General features: G+C 37.2%; 1 protein-coding gene across 2 annotated transcripts in view; it reads right to left on the reverse strand.

Moving 5' to 3' along the window:
• Window positions 1-21455, reverse strand: part of RYR2 (ryanodine receptor 2) — a 775249-nt gene that overhangs the window by 360601 nt on the left and 393193 nt on the right. For both annotated transcript variants that reach the window (XM_047762364.1, XM_047762363.1), the window contains 2 exons: window positions 14197-14380; window positions 10898-11033 (listed from right to left, as the gene is read on the reverse strand). In XM_047762364.1, coding sequence (XP_047618320.1) covers window positions 10898-11033; window positions 14197-14380 — 320 coding nt within the window. The remainder of the gene's footprint in view (window positions 1-10897; window positions 11034-14196; window positions 14381-21455) is intronic.

Genomic DNA, 21455 nt, shown 5'->3' on the forward strand with positions numbered 1-21455 from the left:
AACCTCAGAGAAACACGAGATGGTAAGGAGGAAGCATGAAAGTGGAAACAGTGTAACTAAGTAGCCCCTTAAAATATACAGACAATCAGGGAGTTCCCGTCGTGGCGCAGTGGTTAACGAATCCGACTAGGAACCATGAGGTTGCGGGTTCGGTCCCTGCCCTTGCTCAGTGGGTTAACGATCCGGCGTTGCCGTGAGCTGTGGTGTAGGTTGCAGACGCGGCCCGGATCCTGCGTTGCTGTGGCCCTGGCATAGGCCGGTGGCTACAGCTCCGATTCAACCCCTAGCCTGGGAACCTCCATATGCCGCAGGAGCGGCCCAAGAAATAGCAAAAAGACAAAAAAAATATATATATATATACAGACAATCAAAGGGAAGTGCTAAACCCAGCTCAATCCATGAAACTGGAACTTGGACCAAGCCAACTAAACCTTCACGGGATAAGGACACAACTAATGTCTTAGTGGGGCAGGGATTTGCACAGGTACACAGACACAATGCTATCATATATGTTTGCATGTGAGTACATGAAATGTTTTCATGTTTTTAATGATATATATATATATATATTTATATTTTTATTAAAGTATAGTTGACTAACAAGGTTGTACCAATTTCCGCTGTACAGCAAAGTGCCTCAATTATACATACACATATACACATTCTTCTTTTATATTCTTTTCTTTCATGGTCCATCCTAGGAGATAGCATACAGTTCCCCATGCTGTACAGTAGGACCTTATTGTTTATTCATTCTGAATGTAATAGTTTGCATCTATTAACTCCAAACTCCCAGTCCATCCCACTCCCTCACCTGTCCCTCTTGGCAACCACAAGTCTGTTCTCTGTGTCTGTGAATCTGTTTCTGTTTTGTAGATAGGTTTATTTGTGTCATGTTTTAGATTTTTACATGGAAGTGATATAATATGGTATTTGTCTTTCTCTGACTTATTTCACTTAGTATGATAATCTTTCGTTGCATCCTTGTAAATGGCATTATTTTGTTTTTAATATTTTATTTTATGGCTGAGTAGTATTCCGTTGCATATATGTGCTATTCTTAATCCATTCATCTGCTGATGAACATTTAGGTTGTTTCCATATCTTGGCTATTGCCAATAATTCTGCAGTGAACACAGGGATGCCTGTATCTTTTTGTAGTTTTGTACAGATACATGCACAGGAGTGGGATTTCTGGGTCACACGGTAGTTCTATATTTTCTGAGGCATCTCCATACTGTTTTCTATAGTTATTGTACCAACTTATTACATTCCCACCAACAGTGTAGGAGGGTTCCCTTTTCTCCACACTCTCTCCAGGTTGTTATGTGTAGACTTACTTATGATGGCCATTCTGACCAGTGTGAAGTAGTGCTTCATTGTAATTGTAATTTGCATTTCTCTAATAAGTAGTGATGGTGAACATCTTTTCATGTGTTTTTTGGCCATCTGTATGTCTTCCCTGGAGAAATGTCTATTTAGATCTTCTGCCTATTTGATTGGGTTGTTTGTTTTTAATATGTTGAGCTGTATGAGTTATGTGCATACTTGGAAGTTAAATTATTGTTGGTTGCACTATTTGCAAATATTTTCTCCCACCCTGTAGGTTGTCTCTTCATTTTTTTTATGGTTGCCTTTGCTGTGCAAAACCTGTAAGTTTGATTAGGTCCCAATTGTTGGTTTTGCTTTTTAGGTATATTGCCTTGGGAGACTAATCTAATAAAATATTTATTTGGTTTATGTCAGAGAATGTTTTGCCTGTGTTCTCTTCAAGGAATTTTATTGGATTATATCTTATGTTTAAGTCTTTAAGCCACTCTGAGTTACTTTTGCACATGGTTTGAGGGTGTGTTCTAATTTCACTGATTTACAGGCAACTGTCCAATTTTCCCAGCACCAGTTGCTGAAGAGACTCTTTTTCTTCTTTTATATTCTTGCCTCCTTTGTTGAAGATTAATTGAACATTGGTGTGTGGTTTATTTCTGGGGTTTCTGTTCTGCTCCACTGATACATATGTCTGTTTTTGTACCGATACCACACTGTTTTGATTACTGTAGTTTTGTAGAATTGTCTGAAGTCTGGAAGAGTTACGCCTCCTGCTTTTTTTTTTCCCCCTCAGGATTGTTTGGCAATTCTGGGTGTTTTATAGTTCCACATAAATTTCTGGTTATTTGGTCTAAAGTTTTACTTAGACTCAAAGAAATATTTTTTAAAGATTATACACTAAAGATCAGTAGTTATATTTAAAAGTCATTTCTAACTTTTTTAATAATTTTTTTAATGAAGATGCATTCATTTTGAAATTAAATAACATAATCAAGTTACTTTCTTCTTCAACAGACAAAGGAAAGCATTCACATCAATACTGGCAGTGACCATGGCTATCAGATGGCTGAGAGCACCACTCTCATGGCCAAAGAAAAATAGCACTATTACATGACGTTTCAAGGTCAGAAACAAATTCAAGACAAATGTCCTTTGCTCAAACAAGACACGCATGCTATATCTTAAACATGCTGTTATTAATGGATAATTGATCTTGAAGAAAGTTAAAACCTTTCATCAGCCATAGTATTTTTCTGTATTTAAGAAATATTAATGTAAATGTTTCAGACACTATGGTTGGCACTGTAAATACAAGTTTCAATAGTAAATATAACACAATAGTTTGCAGGTCTTCTAGCATATTTTAAGCTCCTTTATATCATACACTATATTATTGCTCCCTTGCACATTGCCTGTAACTTAGAAGGTATGTTATTTCTGAACAAAAAGTATCCAGTTTCTTATGGAATAAGATAAGTGATTAACTGTAGCACAATTTAAATACTATAAAAACATTTTAAACTAAACTTTTATGAAGGAAGTGCTAGTTCACTGAACCAACTTTTTTTGATGCTGAATAAATCATTAAATCTTTAAATTTTTATCCAATCAGAATATGAAATGCAAATAACATTGAGAGTTAATCAAAAAATCATTATTGTCAAAAATATTCCACATTCCTTATTAGCATCATGACATTCCTGGGCCCTCATGCTTTCATGTTTTAAACTCTGACCTCAAAATTTCTGCAAATACTTACGGAATCAATAAATGACAAATGGGTTGAGATATAAGGAAGCATCAGAAAACTATCTTTAAAATTTATTCAACAGATACTGATTACCTGCTTTGCATCAGGAACTGTTCTAGGTCCTGGAGATACACTGAGGAATCAAACAATATTTTTTTCTGGAGTTTACAATCAAAGCCTAGAAATACTAAGTGAATAGTCTTTAAACAGCACAGGCAATCAGGAAGCTGATGGAACTAGAATCCAGAAAGATATTTCAAGTGTTCAGATTAAAAAATGGATGTTCTTAAGTCTTGAAAACCACAAAAAACAAACAAACAAAAAAACCACAACAGACAAACAAAACCCTCAGAATGCTGTTGAAGAATTTAAGAGTGTAGTCACTGGGGGTCCAGAGTAAACCACCCCAAAATGTGGTGGCATATTGATTTTTTAAAAATTAAAGTTCCTTAAGAAATGTCCAAAGCAACAGGGACATCCTGACCCTCTTTCTGTCTCTCTGAAGTGGGAAATAAATCTGTCACATGAAAGGTGCCCTCCCTATGTCTGGACATAGAACAACCTTATTGCCAGAGATCAAGAAGCATTTATAAACAAGTCTTGTTACCTCCTTAATTGACAACCTGAAGCCCATGCTCTGTTTAGATTCTTCACTAATTGGGCACCCAAAACCCAAGTTCTTGGTCCTGTCAATTCTTCATGAATCCACTGTTTCTTTGTCTAAAATGTATGAAAGCTGCCTCCTTTGTTCACCTCCTACATCCCATTTCTGTGACCTCCTTGGGCATGAATTAAAATTTATTTCTTTTTCTCCTGTGAATCTGTCTCATGCCAATTTTATTATCAGTCCAGCCACTAGATCTCAAGAGAGGTAGAGGGGGCAATGTCCCCTCCCAGCCCAGCACCATGGAAAATCTCTGGGGAGCTGGAGGAAACTGTCCCTGAAGTTAGGGGACCTGGTGAGGGCAGGATTGATGACTTCTGTCCAGGAAGTCAACTGGGGGAGGGAAGCACTAGCCAACTGCTTCCAAGACAGGGTCTGGGGCCCTTTACTGCAGTGTTTGCACCAGGACAAAATCTCCAGCAACTGAATATAAAAAAATAAATAAAAAATAAATAAAATAATAAAAAAAACCATAAAGAACTAAAAATAACCATGCATTGGCAGTTGGGTAAATTATGAACAATAAGGGACAAAAAGGCCAAAATCCAACTGCCCCTTCAGAGACCAAGCAAGGGAACCTGTTGCTTGTTTTCACTCCCCAATGCTATAGCACAAATCCCAAAAAAGCCTTGCCTGAATGTCTCACCCAGCCTCTTATCACTTTCTATTGATGAAGGAGTCCAAGGAGGCAGGTCAGTAACACTGAGTGGATTGATCTGCATGGTTGCATTGAACCAAAATGGCCTACGTGTTTCCCATGAATCTTGGGGAGAGAGTGCCTGAGTCTACTCAGGAGGGCCATGTGGAACAGTAGGAAGACTTCCGGAAAAAAAGGCTCCAGGTATACTACTAACCGCACATGGGCAAGAAAGGAGCTGCAAATAGCCACCCAGGGAAAAGAGCTGCAGTTGCCTCATCACAGGAACCAGCCCTTAGATAGAAACTTCTAATATGCCCTGCAGAGAAGGTCCGTTCTCAGCCCCTGCCAGGCCCCCCTGGGATGTCAGCTTTAACCTCCGGGCCAGAGCCAGAGGGAAGGTAGCCACACAAGTAGGTAAGACCTGTGGAGTTCCCATCATGGCACAGTGGAAAGGAATCCGACTAGGAACCATGAGCTTGCGGGTTTGATCCCTGGCCCTCTCAGTGGGTTAAGGATCTAGTGTTGCCATAAGCTGTGGTGTAGGTTGCAGACGCGGCTCAAATCCTGAGTTGCTATGGCTGTAGTAGGCCTGCAGCTCAGATTTGACCCCTGGCCTGGGAACTTCCATAAACTGCAAATGCAGCCTTAAAAAAAAAAAAAATTCCAGAGTCTGTGCTCAGGTCCTAGGCTATGCTTCCTCCACTATAATCTCTTCCCTCTGGAATCCCCGATCTAAGAAGAGATTAGAAGAGCAGAGGCCTGGTAATGTATAAGCATATTAAGAAAGTTGGTTAGCTCACACAATTCATCATTAAAAAAATGAATTTCTATTAAAACTCATGGCTGCCATTTCATAGCCATTAAATTATTGCCAAGTTAGAAAAAAAATAATATGTCATATTTATTAAATGCTTTTCCTGAATTTCCTGGAAAACAAGATAGGAAATATCTGTGTGGACAGTTGCCAGAATACCACCTGCCATGAGAAGTTCAAAGCTATGCCCTTCCTTTTCATGTTCTGACTGCCTTCCCCCAGTGTTTTAGGGCATTTTGAAAGATCTGCCTCCCTAAGACCCTGGGAAAATGATCTGGATATACAAAAATCTGTCTTTGCTGTACCCTTCCTCAGTCTTTCAGGGTTCAGAAACTGCTAACTTCTGCCACCCTCCAAGAGTAGCAGTCTATCTTGTTTGCTTCCTGCTTTGAATTTTCACACAATGGGTATTCACAAAGTACGTTTGCCAAAGAACATTTCTTGGGCATCTTTAAAAAACCATCCTGGCTGGCAAGCCTCCTGTAGATTGATTGTGTGCATGTCAGCAAAGACATATGAAAGCATGCTGCAGCAATGCTTTTCAAACTATGGAGTCTGGTGCCTGTTAAGATTCTAAGGTCTTCAAGATGGCAGGCTCATAAATCTACTTTTGTCACTCTCCACCTAAAACACATATTGATATATCCATGTCAAATGCTAAAATTGTTACAGATTATCATCCCCACCTTCTCCCTTTTCCCTCCATGCTAAATAATTTCCGAAGCAAAAGGAAAAGGTTTATTTCACACAGAGCCTCATGAGAGAATCTACTGTCTACCTTTTCGGAGGAATAGTGAGGAGTAAATTAATTTATTAATAAATTTGGAGTTAATGATCCTTGAACCAAACTTTTTGACAGCTGGATAAAGAAGGACAATGAGATAAAAATATCTTACTGAACCCCAATTATTGTTGCTGATCTGATATTTTCCAGCCAAGGGGGAAGATACACTTATATATACTTCTCTACCTACCTTATGATTACACTGACTTCGTTAAAACTATTGGTAGCAGAAGGTTCTTAGATCAGTACATGATTTTAGTCACTATATTTTTTTCAGATCTTGAAATCAGTGGTCACTACAATAAAGACAGAAAATCAAGGCGTTTCCACTGTGGTGCAGTGGGTTAAGAATTCAGTTGCAATGGCCTGGGTCACTGTGGAGGTATGGGTTCAATACTCGGACAGTGGAGTAGGTGAAAGGATCTGGCATTGCTTCAGATGCAGCACAGGTTGCAGCTGTGGCTATGATTCAATCCCTGGCCTGGGAACTTCCACATGCTGTGGGGGCATCCATAAAAATAGAAAAGATAATCAAATAGTCAAAGAAATATTTAAACCACAAAATCTCTCATAATTTTATTCACCTGAAACAACCGCCATTAAAACTACCGTGTATACATCAAAAGAGATTCTTTATATGCACTGACATAAATATTCCTTTTTTAATTCAACTGAAATTAATATATTGGCTTTTCCTTTCATTTTCAATTATCTAGCTTCACATATTTCTGTTACCTACTTCTTTCAATTATAAAGGTAATACATGTAGAAGATTAAGAATAAAAATGTAAATAAATGCTAGAGAGGGTGTGGAGAAAAGGGAATCTTCCTACACTGTTGGTGGGAATATAAATTGGTGCAGCTACCATGGAGAACAGTATGGCAGGTTCCTTCAAAAACTAAAAACAGAGTTACCATATGATCCAGCAATCCTACCCCCGGACATAAATCCAGAAAAGATGAAAACTCTAATTTGAAAAGACACATGCAGCCCAATGTTCAAAGCAGCACTATTTATAATAGCCAAGACAAGGAAGCAACCTATACCTGTGTTGCATACACACAATGGAATACTACTCAGCCACAAAAAAGAATGAAATAATGCCATTTGCAGCAACATGAATAAACCTAGAGATTCTCATACTAAGTGAAGTAAGTTAGACAAAGACGAATATCATGTGATGCCATGAGCAGAATCTAAAAACATGATACAAATGAACTTATTTACAACACAAAAACAGATTCACAGACACAGAAAATTTACAGTTACCAAAGGGGAAAAGAGGGGGAGGGATAAATTAGGAGTTTGGGATTAACATACACTCAACTACTATACATAAAAGAGATAAACAATGTCCTACTGCATAGCAAAGGGAACTACACTCAGAATCTTGTAATAACCTATTACGGAAAAGAATCTGAAAAGGATATATGTACATACACAGACACAACTGATTCACTTTGCTGTACACCAGAAACTACCATTTTAAATCAACTATACTTCAATAAAAAATGATAAATATGTAACGGAACACACAGAAAAGTCAAAGATCTCTTCCTCAAGAAGCAGCTACCTATCAGTTTTCTGTGCATTTTTCCAGAAATGTCCAATGTATATACAAGAATTTATCTTTCTCTACATATTTTTAATTTGATGCAATTTGAATCTAATTATATAAATAAGCATCTTGATTTTTTCCACTTAATACCATATCCTAGACTGCCATATTAAAAATATCAACAACCAAGCCTAATTTCATACAATTTTCCAAATGGTATAGGGTATATTTTTCTCAAATTTCAATGAGAGCACAGTATTTATAGGTATATTATGACTTATGTAACCAATCTCCTATTGATAAAAAAATTTGTTTTCAATATTATGCTACTCAAAAACAATTTTGCAATGGACATCCTTTCCATACTTGTACAAATATGTCTCTAGAATACATTTCTAAAAGTAGAAATTTGGAGAATAAAAAGGATATATACATTTAAACTCTTGTATATGTCAACTGAAGTTTGTTTGGTTTTTAAATTTTATCAATTTACACTCTCAAGAAGACATTACCTAACATTTTCTCCAGTGGTGGGAATTATTAATTTTTTTTGGTCTGTGCTAATCTAATAAGTAAAACATGATCACTACTTATTATCTTAATTTCCATTTATTTATGTGCCATGTTGAGAATCTTTTATTTTATTCACTGTTCTGTGAACCACCTGTTGTCATCTGCTGTCTGTTTTTCTATTAGATATTTCCTTTGTTTACGGATTTATGAAATCTCTCTATATTACAGACACTGTGCCTTTGTCTTTCCTATAGATTGCATATTTTACAAAATTCTCACCTGTTTTTTATTTTGTAATAATATTTATCCTGAGTTTGAATTTTTTGTGTAGTCAAGTTTATCAGTCTTTTACTAGGAATTTACTCATATGAGTTAACATTGACTTGAATCTAGATGGTTGAGGTGGTGAAGCCAGTAACTGCCCAGCATTGTGACCAGCTCGCTATTTACACCTTATATCCAGCCATCAGCTCCATGAGAGCAGGGACTCTATCCTGCTCACAATGGTGCCTCGTTGCCCAGATGAAGGCATCCCCCATAGCAACCATTCAACTAATCTTTGATGAATGGATGAAGCCTCTATTAAAACCCAGATCCACTGGACTCCAAGTCCATGTTCCCTCAACATGACAGAGTCTCTGCTACAAAAGACCCCCTTCAGGAATGAAGAGGCAAGACACTGGGGAAAACAGACAAAAGGGAAAAAGGAAACTTTTCTGAAGGGAGGTATACACACACATACACACACACAAACACACACGGGGTGGGGTATTAATAAAAACCCTCTTGGGAGTAGCAGTGTCAAACATAAAAGTTAAAAGAGAGAGAGAGAGAGAGAGAGAGAGAGAGAGAGAGAGTGTGTGTGTGTGTGTGTGTGTGTGTGTGTGTCTATGTGTCTGCAGAAAGCACATTCAGAACTAATATCTCTTTCTGCATGAAAAAATTAGTTTAATACCCACAAAACATGCATTGCCTGAAATCACTATGTGTTACCTTAGTGACATATGTGATTATTATACTGTTATCTTCCACTAAGATGTGAGTTTTAGGGGGTTCAAATTATGCCAAGTTTAAGTCATAGTTCCCTTACATCCTTCCTTAATCAAATGGGATGTAAAGAATTAAAGAAAGAGGAGTTTCCTCTATGTTGCAACAGGATTGGCAGTGTCTTGGGAGCACTGGGAGGTAGGTTCGACCCCTGGCCTAGCACAGTAGGGTTAGGGATCTGGGATCGCTGAAGCTGCAGCTTAAGACCCAACTTCGGCTCAGATCTGATCCCTGGCCCAGGAACTCCACACGCCACAGGGGTGGCCAAAAAAAAAAAAAAAAAAAAAAGAATTAAGGAAATACATGCGTAAATGCATATATTTAAGAAATATATGCTTCAGGAGTTCCTGTCGTGGCTCAGCAGAAACGAATCTGACTAGCACACATGAGGACGCAGGTTTGATCCCTAGCTTTGCACAGTGGGTTAAAGATCCAGTGTTGCCATGAGCTGTGAGCAGCTACAGCTCTGATTCAACCCCTAGCCTGGGAACTGCCATATGCCATGGGCATGGCACTAAAAAGACAAAAAAATACATATATGCTTCATATACACATACGTATTTAATACATAATATGCATATTTAAGTATATATTTACTGTATATAAAATCTCTGATATAAAATAATTCCCATCAGTCTGGAGGGATAAGACTATATTGGAAGTAAGGACAGGAAGGATGTGACACTGTGTGACCAGAGAAAGAGTGAGGTCACAGGTGAACAGGAAGGGACAGACCAGCCATGGGGCTTGAGTATTCCAAAGACTAGAATAAGAAGTTATACATCAAGTATAAGAGAACCAATAAAAGTGCATCGAGGAGTGTGCATGGGTCCCCTGGGGTCTAAAGTAAAGATTGGTGGAGAGAAGTGGAGGCACAGAGATGAAGCAGAAATTTTGCAATATCCAGCTATCAACCCCATCTTGGGTATTTACTGAGTACCAGCTACACATCAGAGGTGGAGGTGCCTGGTACCTAAAACGAGTGATGTGGTATTGAGAGAGGGTAGGATAATAGCATATAGAATTTCAGCCTGGAGGGAATTTAAGAAGAAAACATTATTGCCTCCATTTTCAGATGAGGATGCTATGCCTTCTATCAGCTGATCAAGAACCTTCCTTGCTATATCCAAGAGTTCCAAGTGAAATTTCTTTTCTAAGACATATTTAAAACGCAAAACACCACAAGAATAAAAACAGAAGTGGAAGAAAGCATTACTATGTTAATGAGGGAGAGGATGACAGTATCCAAAGAAATGGGAATCTGGGATAGGAAGAACAAAATATGCTGTGCTAAGCCTTTGACATACATCACTGCTTTTAACCCTTCCAACAACCTTATGAAGGTCTGCAGAGAGCGAACAGAATGCAACATAACCCAGTCCAAATGATGCTGAGCACAAGTCAGGCATAGCTAGGAGTTGCAGATGCAGATCTCAGCTACTGTAGAGAAGGAGACTGGAGGAGACTCCTGATAGGGTGGGGTTGTGAAGAGTAAAGCTGGGCTTTTGTGGGACTAATTGCAGAATCAGAAATGAAATATTAAAGCACAGCCCTACAAAGACCCTCTGCCTAAAAAACTACACCTTAGAAGACTTTCCCCCTTTAACCAAAGGCAAATCTACTGCTTGGGCCACACTACATACTCAAAGATGGTTTTAAACACTATACATCATTGACTTTAGTGCAACGCAAGTAAAACTTGAAAGTCCCATTGAGAAGCATATTCAAAAGTTGCTGTAACTGTCATATGATGTTAAATGGACATGTCAGTTGCCTTGAAAATCCAATCACACTTCTTACCCAGCAACTCATACAGAGAATTCAGGATTGATTTCCAAGATTCCCCTGCTTCTCTTCCCGCGACATCAGCAAAGTGTGCAGCGCTGCTGTACACGTGCAGTCTGTCTATACATTCAAGCACAAGGTTGATCATTCCCTGAAAGGATAGAAAAATCACCATCAGAAACTGCGATTTTGGAGTTCCTGTCGTGGCTCAGTGGTTAACGGATACGACTAGGAACCATGAGGTTGCGGGTTCGATCCCTGGCCTCGCTCAGTGGGTTAAGGATCAGGCGTTGCCATGAGCTGTGGTGTAGCCTGCAGATGTGGCTCAGATCCTGCATTGCTGTGGCAGTGGTGTAGGCCGGCAGCTACAGTTGCAATTAGACCCCTAGCCTGGGAACCTCCATATGCCGCAGGAGCAGCCCAAGAAATGGCAGAAAGACAACAACAACAACAACAACAACAACAAAAAAGAAACCACGATTCTGCTCACAGACCAAAAATGTTAGGTTGGTTTTTTTTTTTTAAGCCTTGCTTACAGTAAGTCTGTAAATTATAAAGAAAACTGAGATTGTTTATTCAAAGGGTAGGAAGAAACACACTTGCATGTGAGATAAACAGTTCTTGAAATAATTCAAGGAGTTTTTAAATCCAGCATGCTATTCTAAAACAGAGACAGAACAAGGTAAAAATATGTACTTCACACCTTCATTTGCAAGGTTTAATAGTTGATACGTGAATCCACAAAATCATATTCTACTGTAAGTGAAGAGGTTCAGGGTATGTCACCCCCAAATATGCCACTTTGGCAGAAGGCTTATTTGGGGCTTAAGGCAAATGAGAAAAAGCAAACACAAGAAAAATGCTCTACGCTTTTCTGTTTTACCAGGAATGGCAGGTGGGTCATTGCTTGAGACAACTTCAGGCTCCTGAGCCTGCACAGTGTAACCTACATAGCACACTAGCCCTTACTATCCACTAGGTTCCCCTCTATTTTCCTTCCCAGAATTTGCAATTCTGAGAGGCTCAAAACTCCTTTCTTTTTATCACCAAAAAGTTATCGTACTTTATATTAAGATGCTTTATAGCCTGAGTTCTACAGTACTGAGTACTCTCCAAGTACGCACATGGTACATACAACAATGTTGTTTGTTTTTCTCTCCTACATCTGTCTTTTGTTGGTCTAACTTTCAGGGCCCCGGCCAATGAACCACAGATAAATAAAGGAGAAAGATTTTTTCCCCCTCTCCTACGTAAGCCTTACTTTCAGGGAGGACATCATTACAATCTGGATCATCATCATCATCACTTTGTTGTTGTTGTTGTTGTTGTTGTTGTTGTTGCTATTTCTTGGGCCGCTCCCGCAGCATATGGAGGTTCCCAGGCTAGGGGTTGAATCGGAGCTGTAGCCACCGGCCTACACCAGAGCCACAGCAAAGCGGGATCCGAGCTGCGTCTGCAACCTACACCACAGCTCACGGCAACGCCGGATCGTTAACCCACTGAGCAAGGGCAGGGACCGAACCCGCAACCTCATGGTTCCTAGTCGGATTCGTTAACCACTGCGCCACGATGGGAACTCCCATCATCACTTTTTAATGTAAAACTGAAGATGTCATAAATTAATAAAGAAAAGCCCACGAAAAGATATCTTTAAAGCAAACCAAAAATTCACTGTAGCACTTTTCAGATGCTATCTAAACTTGAAGTTATGCTTTTATTAGTATTGCTAGATCGAGGCTATCAAAATGAGGCAAAACACCTGAAAGGAAGAGCTATAAAGAGTTGACAAATTAAATGAACTTCACACAGAATGAAGAGGTACTGTGGTGCGAAGGTTACGTCTAGGTCCCCGTCCTGGTTGTCTTACGTGAGAAATTGAAAAAACAATATTAATCTAAATCAATCTTTTAGGTTTTCCTATCCCTGTATTTCATTTTAGTTTGGATATTAAATAAATGAAGTCTACCTAACAGTTTGGCATACACAAAAAGAAAAGATCCCAATAAACTACTCTATGTGGTCACTATTGGTTTATGTTGACACTTCCTGTGCTTTTGTGCCATTGTGGACTCTAGGTAGGTCATTTCTTTTGTACACAGTGAAAAATTCTCAAAAATTAATGTCAGTTTCAAAGGCTTTCCATGGAAAATTAGGAAACAGTTTTAAAACTAGAACAGGGGACTTCCCATCATAGCGCAGTGGAAATGAATCCGACTAGGAACCATGAGGTTGCAGGTTCAATCCCTGGCCTTGCTCAGTGGGTTAAGGATCTAGTGTTGCTGTGTGCTGTGGTGTAGATTACAGACGTGGCTCGGATCTGGCATTGCTATGGCTGTGGTGTAGGCCGGCAGCTGTAGTTCCAATTAGACCCCTAGCCTGGGAATATCCATATGCCATGAGTGTGGCCCTAAAAAGACAAAAACAAACAAACAAACAAACAAACAAACAAAAACCTAGAAGAACAAAGATTTAGGGACTATGGGAATTCAGCAATGACTGCTAACCTTTTCTCTTAGATACTTTTACAAAGATACTTTTGCTCCAAAAGAAACGCATCATTCCATATCCAGGGACATGGAGAAGGCCAGGACCATATCCAGGGCCACTTGCTATCTGGCCTGATTTGCCAGCTCAGCTCTGACATCCTCCCACTGAGACTGCTGAATATGTGGTACCAGCTCTCACACTAACATTAGGACCATTAAATACATCACTTGCTCCCTCTGTTATCCTGCCTGTCAAAGATAGCACTTGAGCTCTTTTTAGTAGTGACACTTCCATGAAATAAAATCCTACATAAGATCTTAAATACAAAAAGTAAAAGTGGGCATGTCTGTTTAAGCAGGAAGCCTAGCGCCTGCCTCCTTAGGTAGCCCTCTCCCGGGCTTATGTCCCCAACACAAAGCTCCAGTGGACCCTAAGCCATTTCCAAAGAGCACTGTGGAACCCACGGAACAGTTTGAAAACCCTCATGCTTACCAAAGCCTGGAGTCATTGAGACACCTTGAGAGTCTGTTTTTATATAACTAGCATAAAGCAAACTATAGCCCAACAGACCATCAGACTGAAGGCTGAGCAGACAGTGAAATACAATGTTCTCTGCGAAAGCAAAGACTTTCATTTTTTAAAAGTAATACTTACTGAGAAAGAAATAAAAATAACTGCAGGATTCCTCCAAGGCCTGGTTCCCTTGTGCAGCAGTACACCTGCTTATCTGTATCTTGAAACATAGATGTCAAGCAGAGAATTTTTCCCTACTGAGAAGTTTCCCCAAGACAACAACAGAAAAGAAATGAGCATTGGTAGAAACTCACCTCTTCCTGGAAGAGATTCTGTCGATTCTTTAGAGCTCGTAATCTGTTCTGTTTGTCTTCATGCTCTAAATGCTCATCTGGTGGGTGGAAATAGCCAATCAGATCCTGCAAACTGAGACTTACAGATTCTATGGGTAAGTCCACCGTGGAAGCCTTCGCTTTTTTGCTTAGAGCATCAAGGCCCCTAAAACAAATAACAAACATTTCTCTACCTCAGTGCTTCATAATTTTATTTATTACTTTTCATCTACACACAATTTAAAACTTCACTCTCTCCCTATGTCCCCATAAAAGGAACACATAAGAAAGACCCTAGTTTTCCTTGGACTTCCCATATGGCTCACAAGAAAGACCCTAGTTTTCCTCAAACAGCAATAAGTAACACATTCACATGAGAAATGTAATATTCTGTCAAGTATACATAAGGCTATATTAAAAACAGAAGTATGGAATTCCTGTCATGGCTCAGCAGAAACAAATCTTACTAGTATCCATGAGGACATGGGTTTGATCCCTGGCCTCGCTCAGTGGGTTAAGGATCTGGCATTGCTGTGGTGTAGGCTGCCAGCTACAGCTCTGATTCAACCCCTAGCCTGGCAACCTTCATATGCCACAGGTGCAGCCCTAAAAAACCAAAAAACCAAAAAACAAACAAACAAAAAAACCCAACAGTATCAAGAGAAGCTCATCTAGAAAATCTAAAGGGCCCAAAGAACCAATTCCTACAAAGCCAATGGTCCAAATATTTGGAAACCAATTGAGCTTCAATTTAAAGCACTATATACTTTAAGATGTGATTTCCCAGGTTCATAATTCTGACATTAACTTTTTCTTTTTTGCTTTGTTTTTGGAGTGGGAATTGCTATGCTGTTATCGACACTCATTGCTGTCCTGCCTAATTCCTGCCAATTTAAAAATATAGCCTAATGATTCAAATTTAGAAAATTCATTTATTAATCAAATAACTATCGGAAGGAGATGTATTTAAAGAGTAGATTAAGAAATAGCATCAAATTGCATTTTGTGGCTGCTGAATAAAAACATATTACTGACATGTAAATGTACTAATTTGCTGAGATTCTGAATTTTAAAACTCATAGTTTTGTATATACCTAGAAAGAACTTTAAAGTATAGTGTTTAGAAATCAAAATTATTCCAAAAAGAAAAGCTTAGTAAAAAGTACACAACAGATCCTATAAAAAAAAGGGGGAGGATGCCTATTCTATAGCTAATAGAGTATATTCCTATTGGTTATGACAAAATTTAATACATAAAAATATTTTACCTCCTTTCCTGCTCTCTGTTATCAGCAAAACTGTATGGCAATATTTTAATCCAAGGAAATACTTCTTTCAAGTTATCTGATTGTACTGTAATTTGTATTTCTAAAATAGTAAAGACCTTGTAAATGAAAATTAGCTTATCTTTGAACTTTATGATTCTCAAAATATTTAAAATGTATCATCATTTACATAAACATTACTAATATTTTAGAATATTTGACTTCAGCCTCATAAACAGATGAAACACTAAAACTGCATGACTATCCTAAAGTTTCTGCCTGCAATTCCAAATCAAACATGTTGATGAAATTTACATATTACCTAGGTTTGTCATCTGTACAAGGCTTTCTATGCCCAAAAAACAACTGAAATGACTTGTCAAAAGAAAATTATTTCTCCCTTTTTAAATTGAAGATGCATATGCAATGAAATATTGCTGTTCTAAACATTTCAATCTATTAACTCTGGTTGAATGATTTGACTATAACAAGGTCAAATTCAAATCTCATCATACTACAGTGAATAAAATTCAAAATTAATTTGAATATAATATCAACATTTTCAAACCTAAAAAGAAATAATAGTAAATGTCAGGTTTTGAGTTATGAATTTGAATATACCTACTTGTCAGATATGCGACCATTCAATTGCTTTCCAGGAGAAGCCTTTTATCATACAACTGCTATATAAGACTTAAATTGTTAGCAATGCTAAGTTTTACGACTTCTACACAGTACAGAGATATTTTTAATCTTCATTGATCAAGGACAAAACATGAAAAAAAATTAGGGAAAATCAACGGTAGTAGAATCACGGTATGTCACAACAAAAATTAAAGCAATGAATTCCATCTCTTCATTTTAAAATTTGAAGATTCAACCATATTACAAACATAGATTCTTCTCTTACTGTATTTACATAAAGAATATATTTATTAGTATACCCAGAGAGGAAAAAGCTACATATTTTTTTAATCAGTCCAGATGAATAAAACTCTTTCCTCTGTACACACACATATAACCACCACCACCACCACCCTGACCTCAGGGAGAGAGACCAGAAGGTCACAGAAAAAAAGCTACATAAGAAAAATACAAATGAACACAAAGAAAATAGATCTTGACTTTCAACCTAAGAAGTAAAAAAGAGAGGTCTGAGTATACCTGTTTAAATGCGGCTGTTAAATAGTAAATAAATCTAGATTAATAAAATGAATACCTAAAAATTTACTAAGAAAAATATGTGGATATACCGGATACCACCTTGCTGTGGCTCTGGAGCAGGCTGGCAGTGTGGCTCTGATCTGACCCCTAGCCTGGGAACCTCCATTTGCCACTGGTGCCGCCCTAAAAAGAAAAAAAAAAAAAAAGAAAGAATGAAAGAAAGAAAAATACATGGATACAGATACTGTAAAGATATTGAGCTTTCAGAATAATTTTAGTACTTTCATGAATGTGATAGAAGGATCAAACTATGCTATTTAAAATAATATACCCTTTACAATGTTCTGTAATTAGGTACTTTTCAAAGTTTCTGAGCTATATTTAAAGAACTTTATAAATTCAGAATTCAAATACCTCAGTAATAGTACAAGAGCAAATTAATAAAATATCTTCATGTAAAAATGTATAGACATGATGAATTAAATAATATAACAGGTAAATATTTTAGAAAGAAGAGCTAAAACCCAAAGCTAAATTAAAATTTAATTTTTGAAAAATTAAACACAATTAAGGTCAGTTGTGTGTAAAAAAGGGAAAGAGACTCATGTTCATCCATGGCATTTGTTACATGGTCACAGGAGAGAGACACACTTTTAAAAGGAGATGTTAGAAAGTTCCTGTTTGGCTTGGCGGTAATGAGCCGGACTAGTATCCATGAGGATGTGGGTTTGATCCCTGGCCTCGCTCAGTAGGTTAAGCATCCAGTGTTGCTGTGAGCTGTGGTCACAGATGCAGCTCAGATCCTATGTTGCTGTCACTGTGGAGTAGGCCAGCAGCTGTAGCTCAGATTTGACCCCTTGCCTGGGAACTTCCATATCCTATGGGTGCGGCATAAATACATAAATGAATACATACATACATACATATGCTAGATAACTCTGGAAAAGATGGTAATTTCGTGATGGGTTTGTGATGAGAAATCTAAAGGAGGAAAAAAAATACAGAACTAGCAAAGATAAGGCTACATTTGCCAGGGGAAACATGGAATTTCATCTTGAAATAAGAATTGCATATGTCAACTACATCTGGCCTGCTTTTGACCAAGAGAAAGTAACATAAACAGGATATTATGTTACCCCCTCAAAAATACCACACAAAATATTTGGGGAAGAGCACATTTCAAGACACTGGATATCAAGAAATAAAGGATAGACAGGTAACAAGCAAGCTGAGTCCTATAACTGCTCCAGTTTGCCTTGACTGAATCTTAGGTCACAATGTAAATAGGGGAACCCAGGTGAGGCACGGAAGATTCCCTGAGTTGAGAAGACACTGCTGAGGGCCTGGTGAGACCAAGGTTGCCAGAGTGTACAGGACACAATATCAGACAGGAGACAGCCATATAAGACTCTAGAGAAACACAGAGGGTCCTCATCAAATATTTAGCAGAGTCCTGATCAACACATACACATGAGAAAACAACCAAAGCAGCACAGAGAACCCCTGAAATGACTAGAGGGGAAGGCAGACAACACTTACATAGGTTCTGAAATAGTACCTCTTTCCATCAGCCAGATTGGAAATCCTTATAACTCATGGGGCATCAGGTGGAGTACACAGAAGACCTTATCTCAAGAGTGGGGAATAATGAGCCCTGGATTTAACACTGTTATGCTCCCATCCCTAACCTCCCAAAAGCTAATTCCAGAAGAATCAAACTTAACTGAGTAACTGAAAGGCCTCCCAGAAAAATCTCAAAAATACTGACAGGAAGATAAAGATATCCAGTACCAATAAATTTACAATGTCTGGCAACTAAACAAAAAGGATCAGATATGTAAAGAAACATAAAATATAACCATCAAAAAGAAGAGAGAATCAATGAATTAAAAGAAAAAAAAGTCAACCTAAAATGTTATACTCAGAAAAACATCACTTAAAATGAAGGCAAAATAAAGATATTTCCAGACATAGAGTAGACAAAAGTTTCCATATCCAGCAGACCTGCACTATAAGAAATGCTAAAAGAAGCTCTTCAGGCCTAAAGACAAAATACCTAAAGGAAATACAAATTCTCCAAAAAATAATAAAAATTAAAACACCAGTAATGGTAAATATATGCACAAAATATTAGATGTTTTTGTTATATTTAAATATCTTAAAAATCTAACTGACCTTAAATAAAAATTATAATAATGTGTTGTGAGATTTATAAAATCTATAAAAGCAAAAGGTATGGCAAAAACAGCACAGAGACTGGGAGGGAAGTATACTACTAAATGTTCTCACATTATTCATAGAGACCAAATGACTTGAAAGTAGATGGTGATAAATGAAAATATGTATGCTATAAATCTTAAGCAACCACTAAAATAATAAAAAAGAATTATAGCTAATTAACCAGCAAAAAGGAGATAAGATGGACTCATCAAAAATACTCAACTAACCCAAAAGAATACAGAAAAAGAAGGAAAAGGGACAAAGACCAGATGGGACAAATATAAAACAAATAACGAGATGGCAGACAAACTCATGCATCAATAATCATATGAATATAAATGGACTAAATTTCACAATTAAAAGGCAGTGACTATCAAATTGGATAAAAAAAATCAAGACCCAACTACCTACTGCCTAAAAGACCTGCACTTTAAAGACACAAATAGGTTAAAAGTAAGAGATTTTTTAAAAATTATACAATGATAACACCAAGGGACGCTTGGGTTATGGATTATGGGATGGAAATCCTGTGAAATTGGAATGTTATGATCATTATACAACTACAGATGTGAAAAAAAAAAAAAAAACACCAAGGGAAACAAGAGGGCAGAAGTGCTATATTAACCCCATACAGAGTTGATGTCATAGCAAATCTCACCAGGGATTTTAAGAAGGCTATTTTATAACAATGATAAAGGAGTCTGTCCAGTACATTAAAAGGATATAACTTAAATTTTTATGAACCTAATAACAGAACTTCAAAGTACATGAAGAATTGCCAAGGAGAAATAGAAAAATCCAGTTATAGTCAGAGATTTCAATACCCTTCTCTCAATAATTAATAGGACATATAGACAAAAAATCAGTAAGGAACCAGAAAATCTAACAACACTATCAGTCAATGAGATCAAATTGCGTTTTCTTAGCACTCCACCCAATAAAAAGAGAAAGGGCACACAAAACATTTATTAACATAGAACACATTCTGGGAGAGCAGCTCCCAGAAAATATTATGAAAATGCTTAAGAGGACTGGTAATTGACTTAATTAGTATGGCCTTGGTTATGAAGGTATTAAAAGACGGACTAATGCTGAGACAGAGTTATAAGCTTGTTCCTGGTTCAGCAACACAGTGAAGAATGTAACTTGTTCAGGCTGACTCAAAGCAGCCATGCCTGCTTCTGCATATAACCTACGCACATCCTTCTGTATATCTTAAACCACCTCTAGATTACCTATCATACACAATGCAAGTACCATGAATAGTTGTAAATGCAATGTAAATGCTAAGTAAAGAGTTGCTAACATGTAGCAAATTCAAGTTTTGCTTTTTGGTACTTTCTAAAATTTTTTTTTTATTAATACTTTTGATCCATAGTTGGTTGAACCCACAGATTTGTGGAGAAATCCTTGGCTACATGAAGCTACGTATAGGGTATATAGTTACCCTATTTTATCAAGATAAGTATAATAAATGAATTTCATTAAAAAAATCGAATTTCAATATGAAGCAGCAAATACATAATTCAGTAAGTACTTGTACCAAAGTATCTAACTTTCTCATGTTTGGTTCTCTATCAAATCAATTAAGCAAGTGTTAGAGTCTAAAATTCATCTTTCAAATCACAGACACCACTTAAAAAAAAATGAATGGTCTTGAGCGAACAGCAAATGTGCTTAAAGCAAATCACATCAAATACAATTCATGGAATCTTGGTCAATATACAAAGTGTCCCTTAGGGTATATCATCACTACATTAAGTCTAAAGACTGATACAGTATCTTTCTGATAAAATATGTTTTAAAACAATCAGCTTTTTCTCTGATAGGAAGTTAGCCCGTGATTACCAAATACAATCTCTGTAAGTGCCTTTGAAAACACTACACAAGTCACACTGTAATAAAAACTTGTCTTTTGTATTTGAAGAAATCAGTACTGATGTAATTACATAGATATAACAATATTATTGTAATGATATGAGAATATAATAATTACAAAGAAAACAGACTATTTTAAAGATTTGTGGTTATTTTCCACAATCCTTACAGAATTGATTAAGTTACAGTAAAGAAGAACTATGGAAAGAACAAGATGAACAAATTAAATTGATTGTAAAATAAGTTATAATTTCAAAGTTGAAATTTTATTTATTATAAGAAACAAGTACTGCACAAAATTATAGAAATCATGTGCCTACCCCTTTTCTAAGCCTCACTATATCTGAAAAGGATTAGAGTTTAGATGAGGCAGAATGTTAGATATACAGTAAGGATATGATAGAAGCTGAATGCGGTGCACATTCTTTGGTTTCCTAAAAGGATGCACACAAATGCACACACACAGTGGGATGGCTTATTAAAGAAGCAGAGAAAAATTCAATGAATAATTTTACATAATCTTAGGGGGGCAAAGGTCTTTTATATGCTATGAAACTAAGATATGATTTATTGAGTAAACTATGATGAGAAAACACTTTAAAATCTTTCCAAACCAATAAATTGGGAAAATATTTGCAATTTATATGAGTATAGAAAATTAATATCACTAACATAACAAAAGTTCAGGACGGCTAATAGAAATATTAACTAAGA

Source organism: Phacochoerus africanus, chromosome 15, assembly GCF_016906955.1.
Source record: "Phacochoerus africanus isolate WHEZ1 chromosome 15, ROS_Pafr_v1, whole genome shotgun sequence".
Taxonomy (NCBI): domain Eukaryota; kingdom Metazoa; phylum Chordata; class Mammalia; order Artiodactyla; family Suidae; genus Phacochoerus; species Phacochoerus africanus.